The sequence below is a fragment of the Nilaparvata lugens genome, chromosome 4, assembly GCF_014356525.2.
Source record: "Nilaparvata lugens isolate BPH chromosome 4, ASM1435652v1, whole genome shotgun sequence".
NCBI lineage: Eukaryota > Metazoa > Arthropoda > Insecta > Hemiptera > Delphacidae > Nilaparvata > Nilaparvata lugens.
The window spans coordinates 32,163,595-32,186,080 of record NC_052507.1 but is presented as its reverse complement, the minus strand read 5'-3'; the positions used below and the strand labels follow the sequence as shown (position 1 = coordinate 32,186,080).

At 33.9% G+C, this 22,486-nt stretch overlaps 2 protein-coding genes across 2 annotated transcripts in view; one reads left to right on the top strand and one right to left on the bottom strand.

Moving 5' to 3' along the window:
* LOC111047974 (N-terminal kinase-like protein) overlaps positions 1 to 17,474 on the top strand; it is a 51,888-nt gene extending 34,414 nt beyond the window's left edge. The window contains exons 7-14 of the mRNA XM_039427337.1: positions 1,287 to 1,384; positions 1,965 to 2,057; positions 2,639 to 2,774; positions 4,468 to 4,625; positions 6,706 to 6,901; positions 12,801 to 13,075; positions 13,854 to 13,964; positions 16,949 to 17,474. Coding sequence (XP_039283271.1) covers positions 1,287 to 1,384; positions 1,965 to 2,057; positions 2,639 to 2,774; positions 4,468 to 4,625; positions 6,706 to 6,901; positions 12,801 to 13,075; positions 13,854 to 13,964; positions 16,949 to 17,119 — 1,238 coding nt within the window. The 3' untranslated portion in view covers positions 17,120 to 17,474. The remainder of the gene's footprint in view (positions 1 to 1,286; positions 1,385 to 1,964; positions 2,058 to 2,638; positions 2,775 to 4,467; positions 4,626 to 6,705; positions 6,902 to 12,800; positions 13,076 to 13,853; positions 13,965 to 16,948) is intronic.
* A 158-nt stretch (positions 17,475 to 17,632) lies between these two features.
* The window catches only part of LOC120351146, a 49,103-nt gene continuing 44,249 nt past the window's right edge, over positions 17,633 to 22,486 (bottom strand). Inside the window, exon 4 of the mRNA XM_039427338.1 lies at positions 17,633 to 18,063. Coding sequence (XP_039283272.1) covers positions 17,926 to 18,063 — 138 coding nt within the window. The 3' untranslated portion in view covers positions 17,633 to 17,925. The remainder of the gene's footprint in view (positions 18,064 to 22,486) is intronic.

Sequence of the window (22,486 nt, the reverse complement as noted above, 5' to 3'; positions counted from 1 at the left end):
GTAAAATGATGGCTGAAATCCATCAAATGTTTGTCTGTTTAATTTTGTTATTAATAACAACTTCAATTTATTTTAAACTTAATCCAATTGAAAATTGATAATCGACAATTTATTCAAATTAAAAATTAAATTAATCCATTTAATTTGAAAATTTGAATGATTTTGAGTAAATCTTAATTTCTAAATAATTTTCCAACCAATCAATTTATGAATGAAAAAATATTATTTGAAATAATAAATAATTAATAATATTCAAAATGTATAATTTAATGAGTTCTCATTTTTATTTATTTGTAAATCAGAAAAAATATAGATAGAACAAATTCGCATTCAAAATACACGCCAACAATGTCAACAGCTGATTGGGATGGCTGCAAGATAATACGCAAAGTATTAAGAGTAGGCAACGTAATACTTTGCGCACTAGAGCGGAAAAGTGATTCTTTGCGTTCTGTAATCAGTGCAGGAATGGTCACTTTTCAAGGTAACTGTAGGAAAAAATATTTTCAAGCCCCAAAATCCATTGAAGAATTGCCGAATTGTTTGATCAAGAGATTCAATTGATTGATGATAAGTTCAATTGCGCCGTGAACATAGAGAATTTGATCTTCATCAAATGCAATACCGGTATTTGACAAAATGTTCAGGGACAAAATTCGCGTTGCCAATACATACACAGAAATAATACTCATTAATCATACTTTACCACATGAAATACTTCCACAATTCAAAATATTAATTTGCCCCCATGCAAAGGCTATAGTAGTAATATTGGAATACTGTGTACGTAGTACAGTATCCTTTCTTGCTCGAATCAAACCTGTACTGTAGGCTACGGGAGAGCCATGACATGTCAATCGGAAAAGTTTCTTATTTTCAATCGATATCTTCTCATTTACATTTGACGATTTCTCAAATACAATTCACTATTCTCAATAACATGTGATGACTTCCCAAATACAATTGACTATTCTCAAATACAATTGATACTTTCTCAAATTAACTTGATACTTTCTCAAATAAAATTGGAAAAGGTGTAGTAATCTAGCAATCATTATAATATGATAATTTTTACTATTCATGGGATATGTTACCAGGTACTATTTATAATGTGATTCAAATACTAAAAAAATGTGATCAGAAGTATATTGATAGTGAATATAAGATTTTCAATAAGTGTAATTCTATTTTCACAAAATTTAGAATATAATTCAACTTACAAATTATGTGAAATTTTATGCAAGACTTTATAAAAGTCACTGCCTTATACTATGTTATCATTGCAGATCATTTACAAGCCAGCACGGTCAACGAACAGATATTTCCACAGATAGCTAATGGATTCCTAGACACAAATCCAACTATTAGAGAACAGACTGTAAAAGTAAGTAACTCCTAATTTATTCATTGTCATTCAAATCTTTTGATAAAATATTTTGAATTATTTTAACGGATTCTAGAATTTAGAACTGCAAAATCGGAAAATAATTCCAGAGCTGGAAGTTCACAAATTTTCAAACAACTTTTGCAAAATTTAAAAATATTCATTCATTTTTAGTAAATAACAGATAACTCTATTTATTTTCAGAAATAATCTTCATAATAGTTCATTTGAATTGTGGTTCTCATTGTTACCGGTACTAAAAACACTGTTTGTTTGACCATATCATTATCTCAACGATTTTTCGGTGTGGTTTATTAATTTGGTATTATTGAATTCAATTTTTATATTGGACTTGCTCAATTTCCTCTAATCATAATCTTTGAATTTTTTTGTAAGAACTATTATCATCGTTGTTTCACACTGAGGAAATTACCATGGAATGGAGATAATTGGACTAGCTCAATTTTCTCAAATCGTCATCTTTGAAATGCATTAAGAGAATTCTTATCCTCCTTGTTTTACTACCCTTGGACAATGATCCTGGAATTGAAGAGAATAAGAACTATTTTTTTGTTTTCAGTCTATCATCCACCTTTCTCCAAAGCTGAATTACAATAACTTGAATTTGGAAGTGCTGCGACATTTTGCAAGGTTACAAGCCAAGGACGATCAGGTAAATGAATTTTCTCAATCCAATATTAATGAACAATAACTTACTACTATTTATAATATATAACGTTCCTCTCCTAAAATTCTTCAAACTCTACTCCCCAAACAACTAAAACAAAATATTGGCTACTATTGCTTGGACTATTGATATAAATCATAACTTTTCAAATAACTATAACCAAGAGACTATTATTCACAAGTCTAATTTTAAGTATATTCAATTATTCTATTATTCACACAGATATGAATTCGATTTTTCTAAGCTTGAACTATTGTATAAATGCTAATAATAATAGTCTTCATTATGATACCCCACTATAATAATATGTGTCAAGGTGATCATTACAATAATATTCTTATCTAAAACCTGAAGAAAAAAATTAAAAATGTAGTTAGTAATAGTCCCATATAAGTAGGAGTAGGCCTATTACTTGTTAGAATATGTGATTAGTTATGTGTAGTATTCGTTTCAGGTTTTTTCTTAGTTTGGGTTTCTAGCTAGTATTTATATTTATAACGTAAATTCAATTTTTAAAAAACGTTTTCTATTGAGGATTCTTTCTAAATTTGTATTTGGTTGTGTAGAGCGGAATCAGGACCAATACTACGGTTTGCTTGGGGAAAATAGCACAACATCTTCATCCTCAGATAAGGCAAAAGGTGCTCATATCGGCTTTTATCAGGGCGATGCGGGATCCTTTTCCCCCTGCACGCAGTGCTGGTAAGTTGATTTATAAAATAAATAATAATAATATTCTCCATCACAATATTGACTAATTTACTCTATATTTTAATAGTAGATATGTTACTTATACTGCCTTATAACATAAAAGGATTCTATCAAATGAAAAGACTTGGAAGCTCTCACAACAGAAAATGTACATTATTGAAATTTACATAGATTTATAATGGTGTAATGTAACAACTGAAACTGGTCTTTGTGTCAACTTTGACACTATATTCAATATAAACACATCCACAATATCAAATAATGAAAATGTTCAATTCCTGATGATGATAATAGAGCACCCCAATACTATACTTGTCGAAGTTGCAAAAACCAATAGTACATGTTGAGAAAAGAAATGTGATTCATATTATAATATTCCTTATATCATTTTATTAATAAGTATATTTGTATGCAAATCACGTATCCTTGTTGGGGCTCTTCTGAATTCATCACTGATTAGTCATGTTATTAAAGTTTCACTATCTTAACATTTTTTGCAATTTTTGTAGAATTCACCGGTAAGTTTTATTTTTTTATTACCCATGGATATAACTTTATTCTCTTAGTATACTTCCAACATCCAATGAAATTAAATCATATTTCTGCAGAAAATATTAATTGTTTCTCAGGTGGACAATCCAAACCCAATAATTAAAATAGAATTTTCGAATCCATTATCGCTTAGACACTGCTCAGTTCGATAAATACTATGACTCTTGTCGAAGTTGTATAAACAGTAGAGTATGTTGGAAAGAAAGGAAATGAAAACAGAACTGAATGTAAAAAGAAAGAAAATGAAAACAGTAGCAGATGTTAAAAAGAAAGAAAATGAAAATGGTAACAGATGTTGAAAAGAATGAAAAAGATAATATAATGTTTTTAACTCGAGTTTAAGTATATAAAACAAATCCAACCAATCCTATATCCTTTACTATTAAACGAGCAATTTCTGTTTATATGTTTAGATGTTTGTATTTCACCGGGTCTCGAAAACGGCTCTAACGATTCTTACCAAATTTTGAACATAGTAGGTTTATGGTATAAAAATTTGATTGCACTAGGTATCATCCCTAGGAAAACTCGCTGAACGACATTAAAAGGATAATTCAGCTGAGACTTTCGTCGTCTGTGGATAATAAAAAAGTGCGTCTGTGGAAAATCAAAATCCATTTCCGAAATTCATAAGCTGACGTATAGCGAGCTGTGAAATATAATAAACACGACCTAAAAGATAAAGAAACCTTGAGGGTTTGAAAGGTCGACATATTCATAATTAATGAAAAATAATAATCATAATATTCAAAATAAAAACATATTTTTGCGAAGTTTTCAAATTCATCATAGTTTTCAAAGTTAATAATTATTTTACAGTTTTAAGTAATTAGTGAGTGTTATTTTGTTATTCAAATTGGTCTGTAAACAATCTAAATTAGAACTTTTCTGTTTTCAAATCTTTGACTGAAAATTGGACCTGGATTCAAGTGCATGGAACATAGCCTACTTCTTGGACTATTTATAGTGTATAAATCAAAATTCGAGGAAGAAACTGTTTTGGGCTGTGCTTGATAGTCCTTCACCAATCATTTTAAATAATTGTGTTCTGTTTATCAATAAATAAAACGAGCGAAGCTCGGTTCCCCGATATTGCTTTATAAATTGAAATTGAACCAATGTCCCTACACAGGAGTACTAGCGCTCGCCGCGACCCAGCAGTACTTCCTGCTAAGCGAAGTGGCACGCCGCATTCTGCCAGCTCTCTGCCACCTGACTGTCGACCCAGAGAAGACAGTCCGCGACAACGCCTTCCGCACAATCAAGGGATTCCTTGGCAAACTCGAAAAGGTACAAATCATCACTGCTACTGTCAGTATATTCAATCAACCAACTCCAATTCTAAGTATATTTTGATATTTAAGAGTGTATCATACCACACCACATAATTTTTACAATTGAATTGAAATTAATAAAATCTATAAAGGGATTGAGCAAGGTTTTTGGCATTTCTTATAATATTTCTCATGTTCATATCATGTTCGTAATGTGTTGGATGTGATTCACATTCATTATTATTACCGAAACTTTGAATATTTTCAAATATATTTATTTATCACAATAAGCAATAATGATCAACAGGCTCTAGCCCAAAACTGTTGAAAACATTCTTTATTACATTACTCATTCATAAAACTCTAATCGTGATGCTTGATCTTTTTGTACATCTACATAATTTATTATCTACGTAGCTAGGATCTAAATACTTCTGTTTAAATTTATTGAACTCACAAAACATTATACTCATGGGTATAAAATATAGGGTGTTTACGAACTCCCTATCGATACTGTAAGGCATTGTTCCTGGGTATGAAACATCTAAATATCATATTTAAAATGTCCGGAAGTCTTCAGTTACTCACACAGCGGTCATTTTGCTTTTTTCACTTATTATTTTTTTCTAAATAATAGTTGAACATTCGAAATTGAAACTTTACACAATCATTTATAACAACTAGACAAAGCTACAAAAAAAAATTATGATAATTTTTCAAATTCATAAAACAAATGGCGGCTACTTAAAATGGTGTTTCTTCAATAACTCAGAAACCGTTAGAATAACTGTAATTTATTTCACTTGAGTAGAGAAAATTCAGGTAAAGATTAGTTAACAATATGCTTTTTATTTACATTAATAGTACAGAAACTTCAATACATTCTGAGAGAAAAAAGAATACAATTAAAAACATAGGTTGGAAAACATAGCCAAACTTCAAATAATTTGCTCGAAATGCCGTCAACCTGCTCGGATACATGCCCTGAAACGGTTTTCCATTGACTGCAAAATGTTCGCATTTTCCTCTTGAATGACAGCCCCAATCTCCACAATTCTACTCATCAACTCAATTTCATTTTCTACTGGAGTAGAGTAAACAAGTTCTTTCATACGTCCCCAAAAGTGAAAGTCCAGTGGTGTCAGGTCTGGATATCTAGGTGGCCACGGTGTCGGACCCCCTTGCCCGATTTTTAATAGACAGTAAATTTAAACAGCCAATAAAAGTGAGTGTAAAGCGTTTTCGTTTGTCCTTCGTCGACCACGACAAGGTGAGAATCTCAGATTGAGTAGATTTCAATTTGTATAAATAACCTAAAAGACTCAACTGAAATAAATTGCAGTTATTCTAAAAATATGCCAAGACCAAGAGGGTTATGTAACATTAATATTATTGTTTGAAATAATCTAAAATAGCTTACAGATGACATGCAAAGCAGACGGAGACTGTTACATTGTTGTGGCAGACTTTGGCCGCATGCCTTGGCATGCACTGCAACTAACCCCCAGCGGTGTCCTATCAGTAAATCTGCCATTTCTCAGTTAATATTGGTCCAAAAATCAGGTACCTACCAATCGATAGTTAATTAAATTTACTAAAAAAGTTGTATATATTTTTTGTGAAACCAACGGTTTCTGAGTTATTTAAGAAACAACATTTTAAATAACCGCCATTTTGTTTTATGAATTTGACAAATTATCATTATTTTTTGTAGCTTTGTCTAGTTTCTATAAATGATTGTGCAAAGTTTCAATTTCGTATGTTTAAACATTATTTAGAAAAAAAATAATAAGAGAAAGAAGCAAAATGACCGCTGTGTGAGTAACTGAAGACCTCCGGACAATTTAAATATGATATCTAAATATGTTTGTTAGCTTGGAACAATGCCCTAGAGAATTGGTAGGCAGTTCGTAAACATACTGTATACACTGTAATAATAAAACATGTAATTATAAAATATAACATTGGAGCTACTTGCCCAAAATACGAAGATTGAGTATGGAGAGAGCCTGGTGTTGCGAAACATGGATGGCAATTAATACCTCATTGTATTGTGGTGTTTGGGGTGGATGGATGAGTTGAGTGTTGTGTATCAGGTGTCTGAGGAGCCGACGCTGCGTGAGTCGATGGAGGCAGACGTGCACGCAGCCACACCCAGTCTGTCCAATGCAGCCGCCACGTGGGCCGGCTGGGCAGTCACTGCCGTTACCGCCAAGTTCTACCGCAGCCAGTCAGACACGCCAAAGTCCCAGCATCCGCCCCACCGCATACTCACCAAACCCGCCTCACTCGGTCAGTCCAACCATACAATAAAATATTGCTATCTTTCGTCATTGGTACAGCCGTAGAATACAACCATACACCAAATTTGTAAATATGTAAAATATAGTGCTATTTAACCTAACCTTTATTTAATCTATTGTACATGTACAGCCGTAGAATACAATCATAGACAAAGTATATCTATATTTAATCTATGGCACAACCATAGAGTGAGAATAGACAGGTAGAAAGTATGTTGCTATGTTAACAAGTGATGCCACAACTATTTAGAATTAAATAGTGTTCAACTGTTGGCACTATTCAATTGCAACTCTGTGCTATCTTTAATCTATAGATACAACCATAGATTAAGAATAGACAGATAGAAACTTTGTTGTCATGTTAACAAGTAGTGTGCCTCAACTTTTAATTACCGTTAGAGTTCAACTGTTGGTGTTATACAATTGCGATTCTGTGCAAATTTTCGGGCTCATGCTTGAAATATGTATGTATTTGAACGGCGATACTCTAAGGCTGGCCACTAACAGTAGAACATTCATTATGTACATGCATGTTCATCAAGTACACACACGTGTTTATCATGCATGTTTTATTATCAGTAAGAGGCTTCTGTGTTAGTTCGCCAGCGGTGAGGCAGCGGTGTTAGTTCGCCAGGACCACGAATCTATAGAGAGAGCTGACATAAACAAGCTGGCAGAAGAAAATATTTTTGAGTGCTCAGCTGCTGAAGTAGTTGTCAGAGTGGGAGGTAAACCGAAAAATTGTTTATTCATATCTATATACAGAACCCCAAATAGCAACGCACTGAAATTTCTTCATAAAATTGAGATGCTTTTTGAAAAGATAAGAAATGATTGTTGCATGAGCTGGGTATCTCCGACCACATGGCTATTGGAATTGAATTAAAAAGATCTGTCACGAATCAAACTCTTTCTTCATTACAAAACGAATAGTATCAGAAGATAAAATGTGTCTATTCCTCCAGCTTTTGAATTCTGTACGATGGGATGACTGTATGAGAGAAAAATCAAGTAATGGTGCAATCAACGCTTTTTTCCGTTCATTTCATAATAAAATCTTAGAGGCTTTCCCAATCAGCACAACCAAAAAATATGAAAAAAATTTATGGGCTCTAATAGGAAGAGATGGATGACAAATGGAATCAGGAATAGTATTGCCAGAAAAAGAGAATTGCTTGCAATGGTGAAAGAAAGTCAAAGTGAAGGATTATTGGAATATTTTAAAAATACAAAACAGTTTTGAAGAAGGTCATCAATCTTACAAAAAGGAAGGTGAGTGATGAATTTTTTTACAAGTCCAAAAACATAAATAAAGCAACATGGAAGGTCGTGAAGGAAGAAATTGGAGGATGCTTAAATAAACCAAAGCGCAATCCCAGATATAAATCTACCTGAAGAGGTTATAACTAGTCCGAAAAAGAAGGCCATCTTGTTCAACAGATTTTTCATAACTTTATCCTCTTCAAACTAAAATTCACAATCTCTTGATAGATGTTCTGAGCTCTTGAATAAAGCAAAAAGATGTACATCTACATTCAATTTCAAAACTGTTTCTGAGAAGAGTGTTGTGAGTATCATAGCAAGATTGAACAGCTCCCCCTCCTCGGGTTGGGATGAAATTCCATCTTCAGTTATAAAAGCATCCAAACATCTGATATCTAACTTATATTATAAATCTGGCATTGAAAACTGGCGAATTCTCAAGTAAGCTAAAATATGCTATTGTGAAACCCCTATTCAAAAAAGGGAATCAGAAAGAACTAAATAATTATCGGCCAATAGCAATTTTGTCAGTTTTTACCAAGATTTTAGAAAGAGTTACACATGAACAACTCTCAAAATATTTAGAAATAAATAACATCCTGTTCAAAAATGGACATGGGTTTCGCAAAGGTCATGCAACTAAGGATGCTGTTTTTAATGTTGTAAATGATGTGCTGGAGAGTTTGGATCAGAAAAAACATGTAATGGGGATCTTCTGCGACCTCTCCAGAGCTTTTGACAGGGTTAATCACCACCTGTTGCTTTGCAAATTGGAATATTATGGCCTGGATATCTCAGCTTTAAATTTCTTTGAAAGTTATTTATTGAATAGGAAACAGAAAGTGAAGTTAAATGATAACAATGGGATAAGCTATTTTTCAGAATGGAGAAATATACGCTGCGGTGTACCACAGGGATCTATTCTTGGCCCTTTGTTATTCATAATTTATGTGAATGACCTTCCAGACAATATCACGTCCAATGTCTTTCTTTTTGCGGATGATACCACCAGTATTGTGACTCGAACGTTGGAAGAAGTCCTGAGGACTGAAGAGACTATTAATCAAATGAACATCTGGTTTCAGGTTAACGGTCTTTGTTTGAATATAAACAAAACTAAATTATTGGATTTCAAGTTGACTGAGACCAGTAAAGTTAAGTGGCACAATCAGCCAAAAGATGGATGAGATTGTTCAGGATGAAGTCTGATTTTTGGGAGCCAGAAACTGTCTCAAGTGGATCACATTCTGAACAAACTCTCAAGTGTCTGCTTCTCGCTGAAAGTGCTGAAGAATGTAGTTGGAACAAAAACACTATTGAATGTCTTCCATGATTATTTAATGTCGATAATTCAATACAGCATAATGTTCTGGGGGAGTGGAAAAATAATATCAATTCTGTCTTCAAAAAGCAAAAAAAAACTTCAGAATTGTCGACAACTTGAAGCCTTATGAATCTTGTAAAAACTCTTCAGGAGACTTGGAATTTTAACAGTTCAAGCACTGTACTTCCTTGAAATTGCAACTATGACGAAGAAAAACGAGAAGATATTAAGAGAGAGTCATATCCATCATAGTTACAATACTAGAAACCAGATAGTTCATCTTCAGTACCCGCAAAACAGAACAGCAAGCTTAGAAAAAGGGCCACATTATAGCGGATTAAGAGCTTATAACTCTCTTCCTATTCAAATAAAATGCATTGAGAGCTCAAAAAGGTTTAAGAATGCAATAAAAGCTAAATTGATCGATGCATCTCCGTACAGTTTAGAGGGAAGCTTCAACTGTTGGCGCGTGTAGGCATTTTTTTGCAAGCTTATTTTTTCAACTCCTTTGTATGTTCTGATTTTACTTTCCTTGCCCTATTACCATAGGTAAGGAAAGTATTGCTTTCCGAAAAAAATTAAGGTACCCCAATTTCTATACGTTTCAAGGTCCCCTGAGTCCAAAAAAGTGGTTTTTGGGTATTGGTCTGTATGTGTGTGTGTGAGTGTATATGAGTGTATGTGCGTCTGTGTACACGATATCTCATCTCCCAATCAACGGAATAACTTGAAATTTGGAACTTAAGGTCCTTCCCCTATAAGGATCCGACACGAAAAATTTCGATCAAATGCAATTCAAGATGGCGGCTAAAATGGCAAAAATGTTGTCAAAAACAGGGGTTTTCGCGATTTTCTCGAAAATGGCTCCAACGATTTTGATCAAATTTAAACCTAAAATTGTCATTGATAAGCTCTATCAACTGCCACAAGTCCCATATCTGTAGGAGCTCCACCCCATCTATGCAAAGATTGATTTTAGATTCCCAATTATCAGGCTTCAGATACAATTTAAACAAAACATTTCAAGTGGAAAAGATTGAGCGTGAAAATCTTTATAATTAATGATCAGTAACATTTTCACCTAAAATCGAAAATAAGCTTGAAATTCGAGAAAATGTGATTATTCAATTGCAAACTGTTGGCAACTGTTGATTCTATTAAATCATTCACTATGAAGAGATAGCAGACCTCGTGTGTCTCCAGCGTTATAGTCGTGTCACCAGCTGGCTTAGATCTTTGAATAGTAGACTTGAGATGCGCGGGAACACTAGCGTCAGGTGATAAATTTTCATAACGGCAAGGAAAGTTGTGTGAGTGCGTCACACCAGATTTTTCTTCTTTTTTCTGTATTTTACGATTACTTTTTTTCGAGTACTTTACTCAATACTTTTGACGTGTCATATACTACCAAGCTTTGCTTGATTCTGTAGTGTTATATGACGAAAATTAAACTAAACTAAACTTCTAACATAAAATAAACAATAAATAAACCACTGGAAAATTACAAATTATATTGATAGAGAAATTATTTAACCTCAAATAGAACAGCGGGGAAAAAATAAAGAGCAAAAAATCGGAGATACAGAAACCTAATCTCGAAATTTTTTTTCGAAGCCTCCCGCTGTGATGATGCAACAATGTATGGCGACATGTGTATCATGCATGTTCTACCGTTAGTGGCCAGTCTAACGCTTGAAGTTAGCTCAAAGTAAAAGAGACTAGCGTCTGTAAGCTTGAAGTAATAGAATCAAGTGGACAATTGGCTTGAAGTAACTGTGAAATGTAGGATGATGTCCTCTACCATGGAAAATCGACTCTCCATCTTTTCTTTTTGTAACACAGCTTGTTATTGATGGTCCATCTTGAATGAAATTGAGCTCTGGCTGAGTTGCCAACTGTGAGTCTTCAGCACTAAACCATACCCATTTATTGAACTCAGCTCATCAAAATAGTTAGGGAATATTGATAGCATTGATAACATCGTTGGCAGGCCTGTTTGAGCATTCTATTGCCTACTCAACTGATACTTGAGAAAATTCAAGCATTGTATGCTACATCAATAAAGAATACTATGGAGCTTCAGAATATTTTTTGGGTTTTGAATAAAATAAAATTCTACATAACTCCAACTATCTTTGAAACCTTCGTCTTATTAAGATTAAGGGTGTGTGCACACAGGCATCGGTTAAGCGTTCCAAGCTCTGCGGTCCACGTTCTTTCTATGGAAAAATGGTGGCGGTCAAATACAAATTCTTTATTCTTTATTCTGCCTGACATACAAGCGTTCTAGTTGGATTTCTCAATTGAAGATATTAAGAAACACAAGATATTTGGGACAGAGAGTTAGTATCTGTAGCGTCAGTATCAATTTCATAATAATAATAAACGTTTCTCTCTCGTACTAATTCAATAATTAACTTCAGTTTCCATGTATTAAGTTTTCGGAACGCCTGATTGCTCTCTTTGTGTGTTACAAACCCAGAAAAGATGAATAACATAGTGAGGTCCACGTTATAATGGCAGAGAAGAATGATAGGGGAACAACGTTGCCAAGTCTCTGCCTTGCCACTGCCTTCTATAGAGGATGGCTGATACCGATATATCTGATGTAATATTAACTGTACATTCTTGTTTAAAATGATCAATAATATTTGATTCGGCAAGAAAATATGTTTTTAAATGATTAAATAATAAATTTCTATATTGAAAGTTTTGTTTATCATGTTTCTACATTGTTAAAAAACGATCTGTGAACGTCGCAGAGCTATAAAAGGATATTGTTATCTGATTGGACAATGATACGAGGCAAGACCAATGTTAATCAAATATTGCCACTAAAACGTGGACCTCATTATAAGATGAATAATATACCAAGATTGGAGAAGTTCAAGCTATAGGCCTATAGTGTTATTCATTTTGAACTGTCAGCATTCTATATAAATAACAACCATTGCTGACAGGATTGTTTGAATTTAATTTAATTTATTTATTTAGATACAAAGAACAAATCATTAAAATGATTGGGGAAGGACCAACTGGCACAGCCCAAAACTGTTCCTCCCTCTAATTTTGACTAATACACTAGTCCAAAATGTAGGTTATGTTCCATTCACTTGTGAATTTGGGTTAAATTATCCGTGCAAACACTTGAAAGCAAGAAATTTTGAATTTATACTGCTCAAAAAACAATAAAACAACAATATTACACCCACTAAACACTTTTAAACTGTAAAATAATGAGTTACTTTGAAAAACATTTATTTTAAATTAATTAATTAATAATTTGATGTAATGTTTGCAGAGCAACCATCGAGCAGCAGTCTGTCGACGACAACATCGTCAGTGACCTCGATGACGTCACTGGAGCAGGAGGCCAACAAGGGCGGCGTGACGGATGGCGGCCAGGACTCGGTGTCAGACTACGACTGCGACAACTGGGATGCCGCCTCCGACAACTGGGGCGACATGGAGGAGATGGCCGCCGGCCAGGGTGAGAGTGAGGCCGAGGGTGAGGTGCGTGGCACCGACGGCTGGGACACTGAGGAGTGGGGCAGTCTCGAGCCGCAACCTGAACAGGTAACCTATCCATTGATGTAATTTACTCATTACATAATATTCATTCACTTACACCCATTGGCGGCTCTGACTGAAAAATTGAGTATGACACTAGCCCATCTCTTTTAATTTGGATTTAAATATTGATCACTGAAGCGTTACATAAGTTTACACATTTTTGTGTTCACTATAAGAAGTCAATCAGTTTCTAGAATTAGGTTATGTGGATTGATATACTAGATGAAATTTCTTATAACATTTCCAAATAGAATAAAGAAGATTCACTCACCATCAAAGCATTTCAAAGCAATAAAATTACAGGAAATTACATAGCCTTTAACATGTTATTATTGAGATGGATACGAATTATTAACCTCTACGGAAACTATGAATCTGCATTGAAAATATGTGAGGTTGGAATCTTGAAAGTCCAACCGGCCTGTGGCCAATATTTTTCTTGTCTGCTTGTCAAATCTGATTATCCAACATCAAGTAGAAGTATGGGTATGGTTCAATCCTTTGAACAGCGCTTTTCAGACGATTCATTGCAATCAATCGTTCATTTACTGCGACCTGATAATTCTATCCTGTTCAAATTTGATGAATAAATTTGGAATGCAGCATATCTATTCAAAAAAGCAGTTGTTTTTCTAATTCTTGTGTCAGTAAAATTTCGGTATCCATGATACAATAACGTATTATTTTATTGACTGATAATGAAATACTCGTTTGATGGAAGCTATTGATGAATAATATAAGTTTCCTTGTCTCACTAATCTCTCTCAATTTAATTTGTTAGGTGACAGGAAGCGATTCATGGGCGACTGGAGATTTTACATTGCCGAACAGTAGAAGTAGCCCCAATATTGGCCGTATAGGAGAAGAATTCACCTCTGCCACTAGTCTCAGGGTGAGTATTGAGTAATACTCAACGCATCATTATATTACATTAGTAAGATGAATAGGATAATCGGAGAATGAATTAATAAGATGATAGAAAATAATAAAAGAGATGTGGGTAGAGCAAACTAGGTACTCTAGAATAAAATAATTCTAGATGCAGGGAAACGGGATAATATTGATGTGAACGCATTGTAATTGAAGGGCTTATTGACAGGGAATGTAGAGCTGGCACCTTACATGTGGCACGTTCCTACACACAGCTCAATAAAAACTGGAGGTAACAGTAGTATTGAGGCAGTAGTGTTTTGTTTAGTTTTATTTGAAAATAAAACCTCTAGTTATTATTTAACTCAGTATATACGTGCCGCATGCAATGTTCTAGCTCTAAATTCCCTGTCAATACGCCCCTTTAGTGAACACGGATCATTGGTTCGGTGCAATTTCATTGGCAGGGAGATCTCTTCGGATGTTCTGCCTCACCTATTACCCATATACCCTATGCCACTTGCTATATACATTTCAGTCATAGCTCGTATATTGGATCAAAGCTTTATCTCACCATTTTTAATATTTATAACATATTTTAAAGAGGGTCTTCTACACATTTTGATCATGGAAACATAAATGGCATGCTGAATACATTCCATTTTGTTGATAATTTACTAGTTTAATGAATTTATATGTGAAAATGGCATATCAAAATTTCAATTCTACCAAATACATATAGGGTGGATACCGTTATTTATTATTTTTTATATATAGGGACTAAAGTACTGTTTCTATTTCTAAGTATTTTGAAAGTGCTATTCTGCTACAGAAGAGAAATAGGCTACTGTTGAGTCATAGGCGAGTGTACAATAATTTATTTAGTGCAGCTATTAAACTTTGCGCACAAATGACAAAATATGGTGTTCTACTTGTGGGCAAATATTTCATCTAGTCTACATAAAAAATTGAATTGTGGAAAATCGAAAATTGCGATAATGCACGGAGTGTTATATACCATTGCTCACAAATTGAGTTGCGCCAACTAAAAGTTGCAAGAGTGTGCCCGGACCCAAGTGTGGTGGCCAAAATGTTGAGGTGTCTGGATTAGACCTATTTTTAGGAATTTTAGGAAATTTTATCCTCTTAAACTGAGTTCTTTTGCATTTGTCTTGAAACAATATTTTTTGTTTAGAAATAAACATTTGTCCTAAACATTGGGAATGTTGAAAGCCCTTTTGAGGGAACCCTACCACAAGGGTTCATGGCCTCCTTTGCTATGCAATTTCAGAATTTAGGATATCTGACAGACAATAATTCTAATGAAACATACAAAATTGTGCTAAACCACAATGTAATAACCGAAACATATTGATGTAGGTATCAGCTAAAAGAATAAATTTTATTCGGAACGCACGGAAATTTGTAGCAGATGTAGCCAAGAATATGGTATCCAAAAATCATATTGTATGTAGAAGAGAAAATAGCAACAAAGGGTTTTATAAATTAAAATTCTTGAATAAGAAAGTGATCTTCATAATATAATATAATAAAGGAAAGAACTGGATTATACTCGTACGGGATAGGAAATGCAGGATTAACTTGACATTTTGCATATAAATTATTTATTTACCGAGGATGGTTATAGGCCTATTTTCAATTCTACAAATTCCATTAATTCAAGTTTTCAGTTTCTCAAGTTTTCAATTAGACCCTTGCGGTGCCCGGATTACCTGCTAGTTGACCGAGCGAAGTGAGGTCTAAGATTCAAGTCGACGGTTTGGCATTTCTCTTAATGTTTAAATGTTTATATGTTTTTATGTTGCGCATTTACGGCGAAACGCGGTAATAGATTTTCATGGAATTTGACAGGTATGTTCCTTTTTAAATTGCGCGTCGACGTATATACAAGGTTTTTGGAAGTTTGCATTTCAAGGATAATATAAAAGGAGCCTCCTTCATACGTCAATATTAGAGTAAAAATCAGACTATAGAATTATTCATCATAAATCTGCTGTCGAGTTGACTATAAATTGCATGCTATGATGCATGCAATTCAATATCTCAATGTAACTTGGTAAAAAATTAACAGCTGTATAGACTATAAATTGCATGCCTCATTGCATGCAATTTTCATGCACTATTAAATAGGATGCAAATAACTTATAACAGCTCGTCTGGGCGCCTAGATGTCTTCTGGTTTTCTCGCGCTAAATTCCGGAAAGCGTTATATGATAATTAATCTTGTGTAAGCATGATCTGATCAAATAAATAGTTAGTGTATCAGTGTGGATGTGCTTATGGTTTGGGACGTCGTTATAACTGCGCGAGGTCTACTGTTCACAGAAGTACTAGTAACTAATAATTCAGTCTCAGCTGTCAGAATTATGAAAATATTGTACCGTCTGAAGAAACAACGAACTGCTTCCTTTGGAGATAAAAGTAATCAAAAATACTATTTAAGAATCAATGATTTAATAGTAGATGTTCAACTATACTATTAGCATAGCCACCTCTAATACAAGGCCCCGGCCTACGATATTGCAACGTCGCAGCGTAGGCCTAGAATCTAATACACGATTGGTAAAAAAGATCAGCTGGTATTTTTTTAAATCTTTTTCACCAATCATGTATTAGATTCTAGGCCTTCGCTGCGACGTTGCAATATCGTAGGCCGGGGCCTTGTATTAGAGGTGGCTATGCTATTACTGTTCAATGCCTATATTAACTTCTTGTCACCTAGAGTGGTAGTATAAGTTGAATTAATGATTTGTAATTGTATAAGGCTAAGTTCCACATCGCTTATTCTATAATCTTACTAAATGATGGGATACTTCCACCATTTATTTGGTCTTATTCTGCAGATAAATGTTTTGTCAAAATCGCTGTCATTTGCCAATTTGCTAATAATTTGCCAAAATCATTGTCACTTTCAAACTAACTATTTTATAGTTAGTGATCTCCATCTTGATTATGCACGTTTATAATAGTTTGTTTTTTCTGCAGAGATCTGGAGAATCGGCCTTTTCCAGTGAAGGTATAAGTACCATTGTTGAAGAGGACAAATCCAAATTGAGCAAAGAAGAGAGACGTCAACAACGACAAAAAGAGTTGGAAGCCAGAAGAGCGCAGCGCTTATCTGCAGGACCTATGAAATTAGCAACTAAAAAAATATAATATCAGACCATTAGAGGGGTCTCGGCTTGTTTCTAATCAATGTACTGTGTTATACGTGTAACTGTATTTCTGTATATTTTTATAGCTTGAAAAGTTATGTATAAACTACTCTAGAAATTTCCATCCATTGTCAACACTTCAGTATCAACAAGCACACCAGAAAGTATGGGCCTATACTTTAGAGTTTAATTCATTTTATAACTAATATAAATATTATACTGATGAATAACTATCATTCCCTTTAATAAAATAATATGAATTTTATCATAGAAATTACTTCTAATTATATCTTGTATTATTTGCCCTTGAATTCAAATTATTGTTCAATAATAAATTGAATCTATTTTTTACATTACTACTGGAGACTTTACTATGAATTAGGTGATAAACGTTATGAATATATTCTCTCCCAATCATTCTATGTTCATATTATAAAGCTATTGATCCTTAATTGAAATGAAAAGGCAAGTTAATTCGTATTCTAAGTAAGCCTACTTATTTAAGACGGTTTAGGCCTATCAATCACCCATTAGCCCATCAACACTCATTCAATACATCTATAGTAATCAATTTTTTATTGATTAATATTGTTAATTCATTCAATTCACAATAATTCTTGTATCCATGAGTAGAAGAAATGTGATTTTATCGATTCAATCAGTCGTCCAAAAACACATTTCTTCAAAAAAGCCGTTCTACTTTCATGCTGTTTCATCTTTTTGAAAATAAGCCGCTAAACTCTGCTAATTTATCAATCAATGTCTAATCATTTGATCAAGTCACTGCAGCAGTTATTTAAAAATCCATTACCAATCTGGCTCGATAATATTTATTTTCTTGATGCTTCTCGATTTAAAATGCTTCCAAATATGATCAATCTGTTTATCTTTCATGAGCAAATTTGCTTCTCCTATCAAATTTGATACGAGCAATACATCACATGCCTGAAACAAATCCCATTAATAATGGATTATAATAAATAAATGGATTTAAATTATTTAATAGATAATAAATATGGGATTTTAATGTACGTAACTTAATGTAGTATTAAATTTTATAATGTGTGAAATACATGTTTGCGGCACACAATATTTGGAGTTGTGGTGTATCGGCGATCTCGACAGGACAGTGGTGGCGTCCACTAGATCTGGCCATCATTGTGGGCTACTAAAATGTTCCTCTATTAAACCCGTGAGAAGTTCGGAAGCTGCTAATTTCCCTGTGTGAGAGCGTTTTTCCACTTCTTACTGTTGCCTTTAGTGGATGACACCAATGTACAGCCTGTCCCCTGTATGCAGAGTACTCATACATGAGTGATCTACTATTGCTCCCCAGTCCATGGTTTCATTTTTCATTATATTTAGAATTTACTTTATATTTATGAGTTGAGAAAAAAATCAAAAACAGCAATTCTTATTCTATTCAGAAGTTACAAAGTCCGAGCGCAAATGTCATGAATAAGGCACTCCGTGGTCATTTTTGAGTAACAGCCGTAGAAGATGTCTTAATTTCTTCGTTAGGTCTAGCATAATAAGGATCGTGATGATAAGTCGAAATCACAGGCAAACACCTCGGAAACAATATGGCCGCCAAAATTTTCAGGGTTTTGCTATATCGCTTGTATTTCAATAACCGTTCGAGATATTCAACCGTTTTTCAGACAAAAATATTTTTAAAATCTTCCTCTACAATTTTTCTTTCATAAAATTTTCCTCTAAAACGCATATTTTTTAGTTATAACCTTCAAAAGCCCAAAAAACGTTTTTTCTAAATTTGTTCAAATTTAATTCCATTATAACTTTTTTTGTGCAAGAGATACAGAGACATTTCAGATCGATGAAATTTGGAGCGTTTTTACACCTTTGGAACTATATATCTTCATGCGCTGTAAGTTGAAAAATGAGTTCTTCTGCGCCCTCCGAAGAAAACCCTGCATGATTTCTGGTGCGTTTTTCCATAAGCATGAGGTAACAAGCTAGAACTATAAAATCGATTTTTTCATGACTACTTTAGGATAGAGACTTGAAAATGGTCTCAATCTCTTCATTACAACAAGACGAATAAGAATATTGATGATGGAGACAACGAAAATATTCGACATCATTGAAAAATACAAAATGGCGGTCATTATTGACAAATTTTTATATCGCTTGTTATTCAGTTATTGTGAGTGATATCGGATTGGTTTTATTACCAAAGTGTTTAGAATTAACCAAACAATGATGTTCGAGAGAATCATCTCATTTCGACTACTCTTTCCATTATTTATTCAACTTCAAAAACTTGAAACATATATACATTTTTCGGGGACAATATTTCACTCTTCACCCTGTATATGTATTCGCAGTCAACAAACACTAGTATTATTGGCACAGTGTTGTAGAATATTTCCAGAGCTTCAAAATGACATCTGGTTGGAGGCTGGAAGTCCATATTTTACGGCTGGAGCGTCATCGGGAAAAGAGTAAAAAGTACTGGGTCGCCGCCAACCTGTTTCCTCGACAACTAGTCTCCTCGCTATTTTGATCACAGGCGTCAGTAAATCCCCTGGCAAAATATACCATTGCCGTCAACTAGTCTCCCCGACAGTAAATCCCCTAGTAGAACGAAGGAGCCCAGTTGTCGGCGACAACTAGGCTACTCACACGCTCACAACTAGTCTCCCCGACAGTAAATCCCCTGCTGGATAGGCCTATGAGGGGTCTGGTTGTCGTGACCGTGCCCGACAACTAATCTCCCCGACAGCTAATACCCTATTGAACATTGAAACCAGCTTGTAGCAGGCGGGGAAGTACTACAATCACAGATACTGTTGTACACATTCTATGAATTCGATTTTTAGAAGGAAAGCTTGTTGATGTTGTCACTTCTATCACTGCAAACATAAATTTAAAAAAATAAATTATATCTCTTTCCGAATTCAATTCAACTCCAGGATCTGGAGTCCTTAATCCGCCCTTAATAAAAACATTTAATCAATCTATATCTCTCTTATTATCTCCAGTCAAAACTTATATCTTTTACCCTCTCTTGTTATATTAAACTATAAATGTCCCCATCATTCTATATCGTTGTGATTGGCGAAATATCGCACTTTTCTGTTATCACACAGGAACATTCCCATCGTTTCAGATTAAATTATTCCTTGTATAGTCAATCTGACCTCGATGGTTTGCGACAGATTTTTGGTGGCTAGAGAAAAATTATAGTTTTTAAAAATTCCATTCTGGTGGAAATAGATTTTTTTATAAGTTGGTCTGTTAAATAAACTTTTTATAAGGTTGACGCCATTCTGAGCTCGGAGGGTTACATACAGTGATTGATTGGGGAAGGGATTGTTTGTATGTTTTGATCATTTTGAAAATAAATATTTTTTAAACGATTATTTTCCATTCATTAGTTTACTATATAGAGACTGTCAATTATAGGGGATATTTTTTGTATGATGCCCAAATTAGTACATGGTATGATAGAAAAAAATGCCAGGTGGGAATGGAATCCAACCCTTTATCGGAGTAGCGACACCATACTAAAGTTTCTTGCTTCAGTCCTCTAGGCTATAACAACTCAAAAGTTTCAACATATATCTTTTCTGTTGAAGAAAGAAACACTAAACTTACAAGCAGCCTATGAAAATATCAGTGATCAATTAGAAAATTAATTATTGGGGATCGATAAAGTATGGGAAAGTGAGATTGTTTTGTATTCGACCTTCAGAAACCAACCACTCCTATGATTTGAACATCCAAATAAAACTGGGGAACAGTCATAGAATCTTTTATTCGCTACAATCTTAAGGTTTCGATTGTCATTGCATTTCGACATCACAATTTTGTTTGGAGTTTATCTTTGACTATTATTTTATTGATTTCATTATTCCAAGTTTCAATCCATACCTATCGTACAGTATATTGCAATGATAAATGATATGCACAAGAAAGTATACTGAACTAGAATTGAAAAGTTGAATGCTACAAACTGTTACTACATATTCTATAATAAACATTCTCCAACAGCCTTATGACAGTTCCTCATAATTATAATATTTTGTTCTAATTCAAATTACTAGGATATTATTGAATTATATGGGATATTAATTGATTTGTATTAGAAGTTTTCATCCAGTTAGGTGTATTCTCAATAACAAAAATATACAAGAGTATACAAAATAAATGTTAATTACTCAAGAACTGTATCATAATTATAAGATATATCTGATTGGATATAGGTATGAAGAAACTCGTCAAAAATATGATCGCAAGCTCAGAAAAGCTGAAATATTATTAAATAATCATTTTTTTACTCAAAAATCAGTTGAATGTCCAGGTCGGAAAGTTGAATATTATCCAATTATGATTATAAACTAACATCAAATTGGAGAATTTTTTATAACTTAGTTGGGAAAAGATTGATTTGATACTTCATGGGTGTGTTAATAGTATGGAGGGAATCGTTACTGATTTTTTGTAGAATTTTCCTACGTCCCATTCTCACTCCAAAACTGAAAATCCATATTAGGATTCAAAAGTCGCGCTTTTGAGTAGTAGAGACCAATAGTGTTGTTCCGCGGGCGATTTTATCCAATCCTGTTCCTTGCCGCGAAGCACAGAGGAAGCTCAGTGTCAATCACATTAGTCAAAGTCATAGATCCTCTCTACAACTTGTGAATAGTCACTATAGTGGGGATTTTGGCGCAGTGTTATATTATAGCCTGTGTTGAGTGATCGCCAGACAATACAGTTGACCTGTGTAGGCGTCACAAAACGAGTTTATTGTTACCGGGATAACCGGATTTTTGTAACACACTTCAAAATTTTCAAATGACGACCCTCCCTTTCTTGGATCCGTCCCTTTTTCTTGGAAATATTTCTTCAAGGATGCCGATTCTATTATTAATATATTGATAAATTCCTAAAACTTCTTATTGTTTCAATGAACATGAGAGTCTTATAAATACGATCTATACAATTTTCAAACATTTAAGTCAATCTTAGGGCTGGTGTGAAGTTGGCTGCCAGTGATCCCTAGTGGAAGTGATCAATAGAGATCAATAAAAAAAATGTATTGATATCAATAGGTATTTGGGCCAATACACATCAATAGGTATCCATGGATATGTATTGATGTGTATTGGCCCAAATACCTAATGATATCAATACATATCCATGGATATCAATACATAACCAGCTGTATTGATATCAATACACATCAATACATTTCCATGGATATGTATTGATGTGTATTGGCCCAAATACACCTATTGATATCAATACAAATCAATACATATCCATGGATATCAATACATAACCAGCTGTATTGATATCAATACACATCAATACATTTCCATGGATATGTATTGGCCCAAAT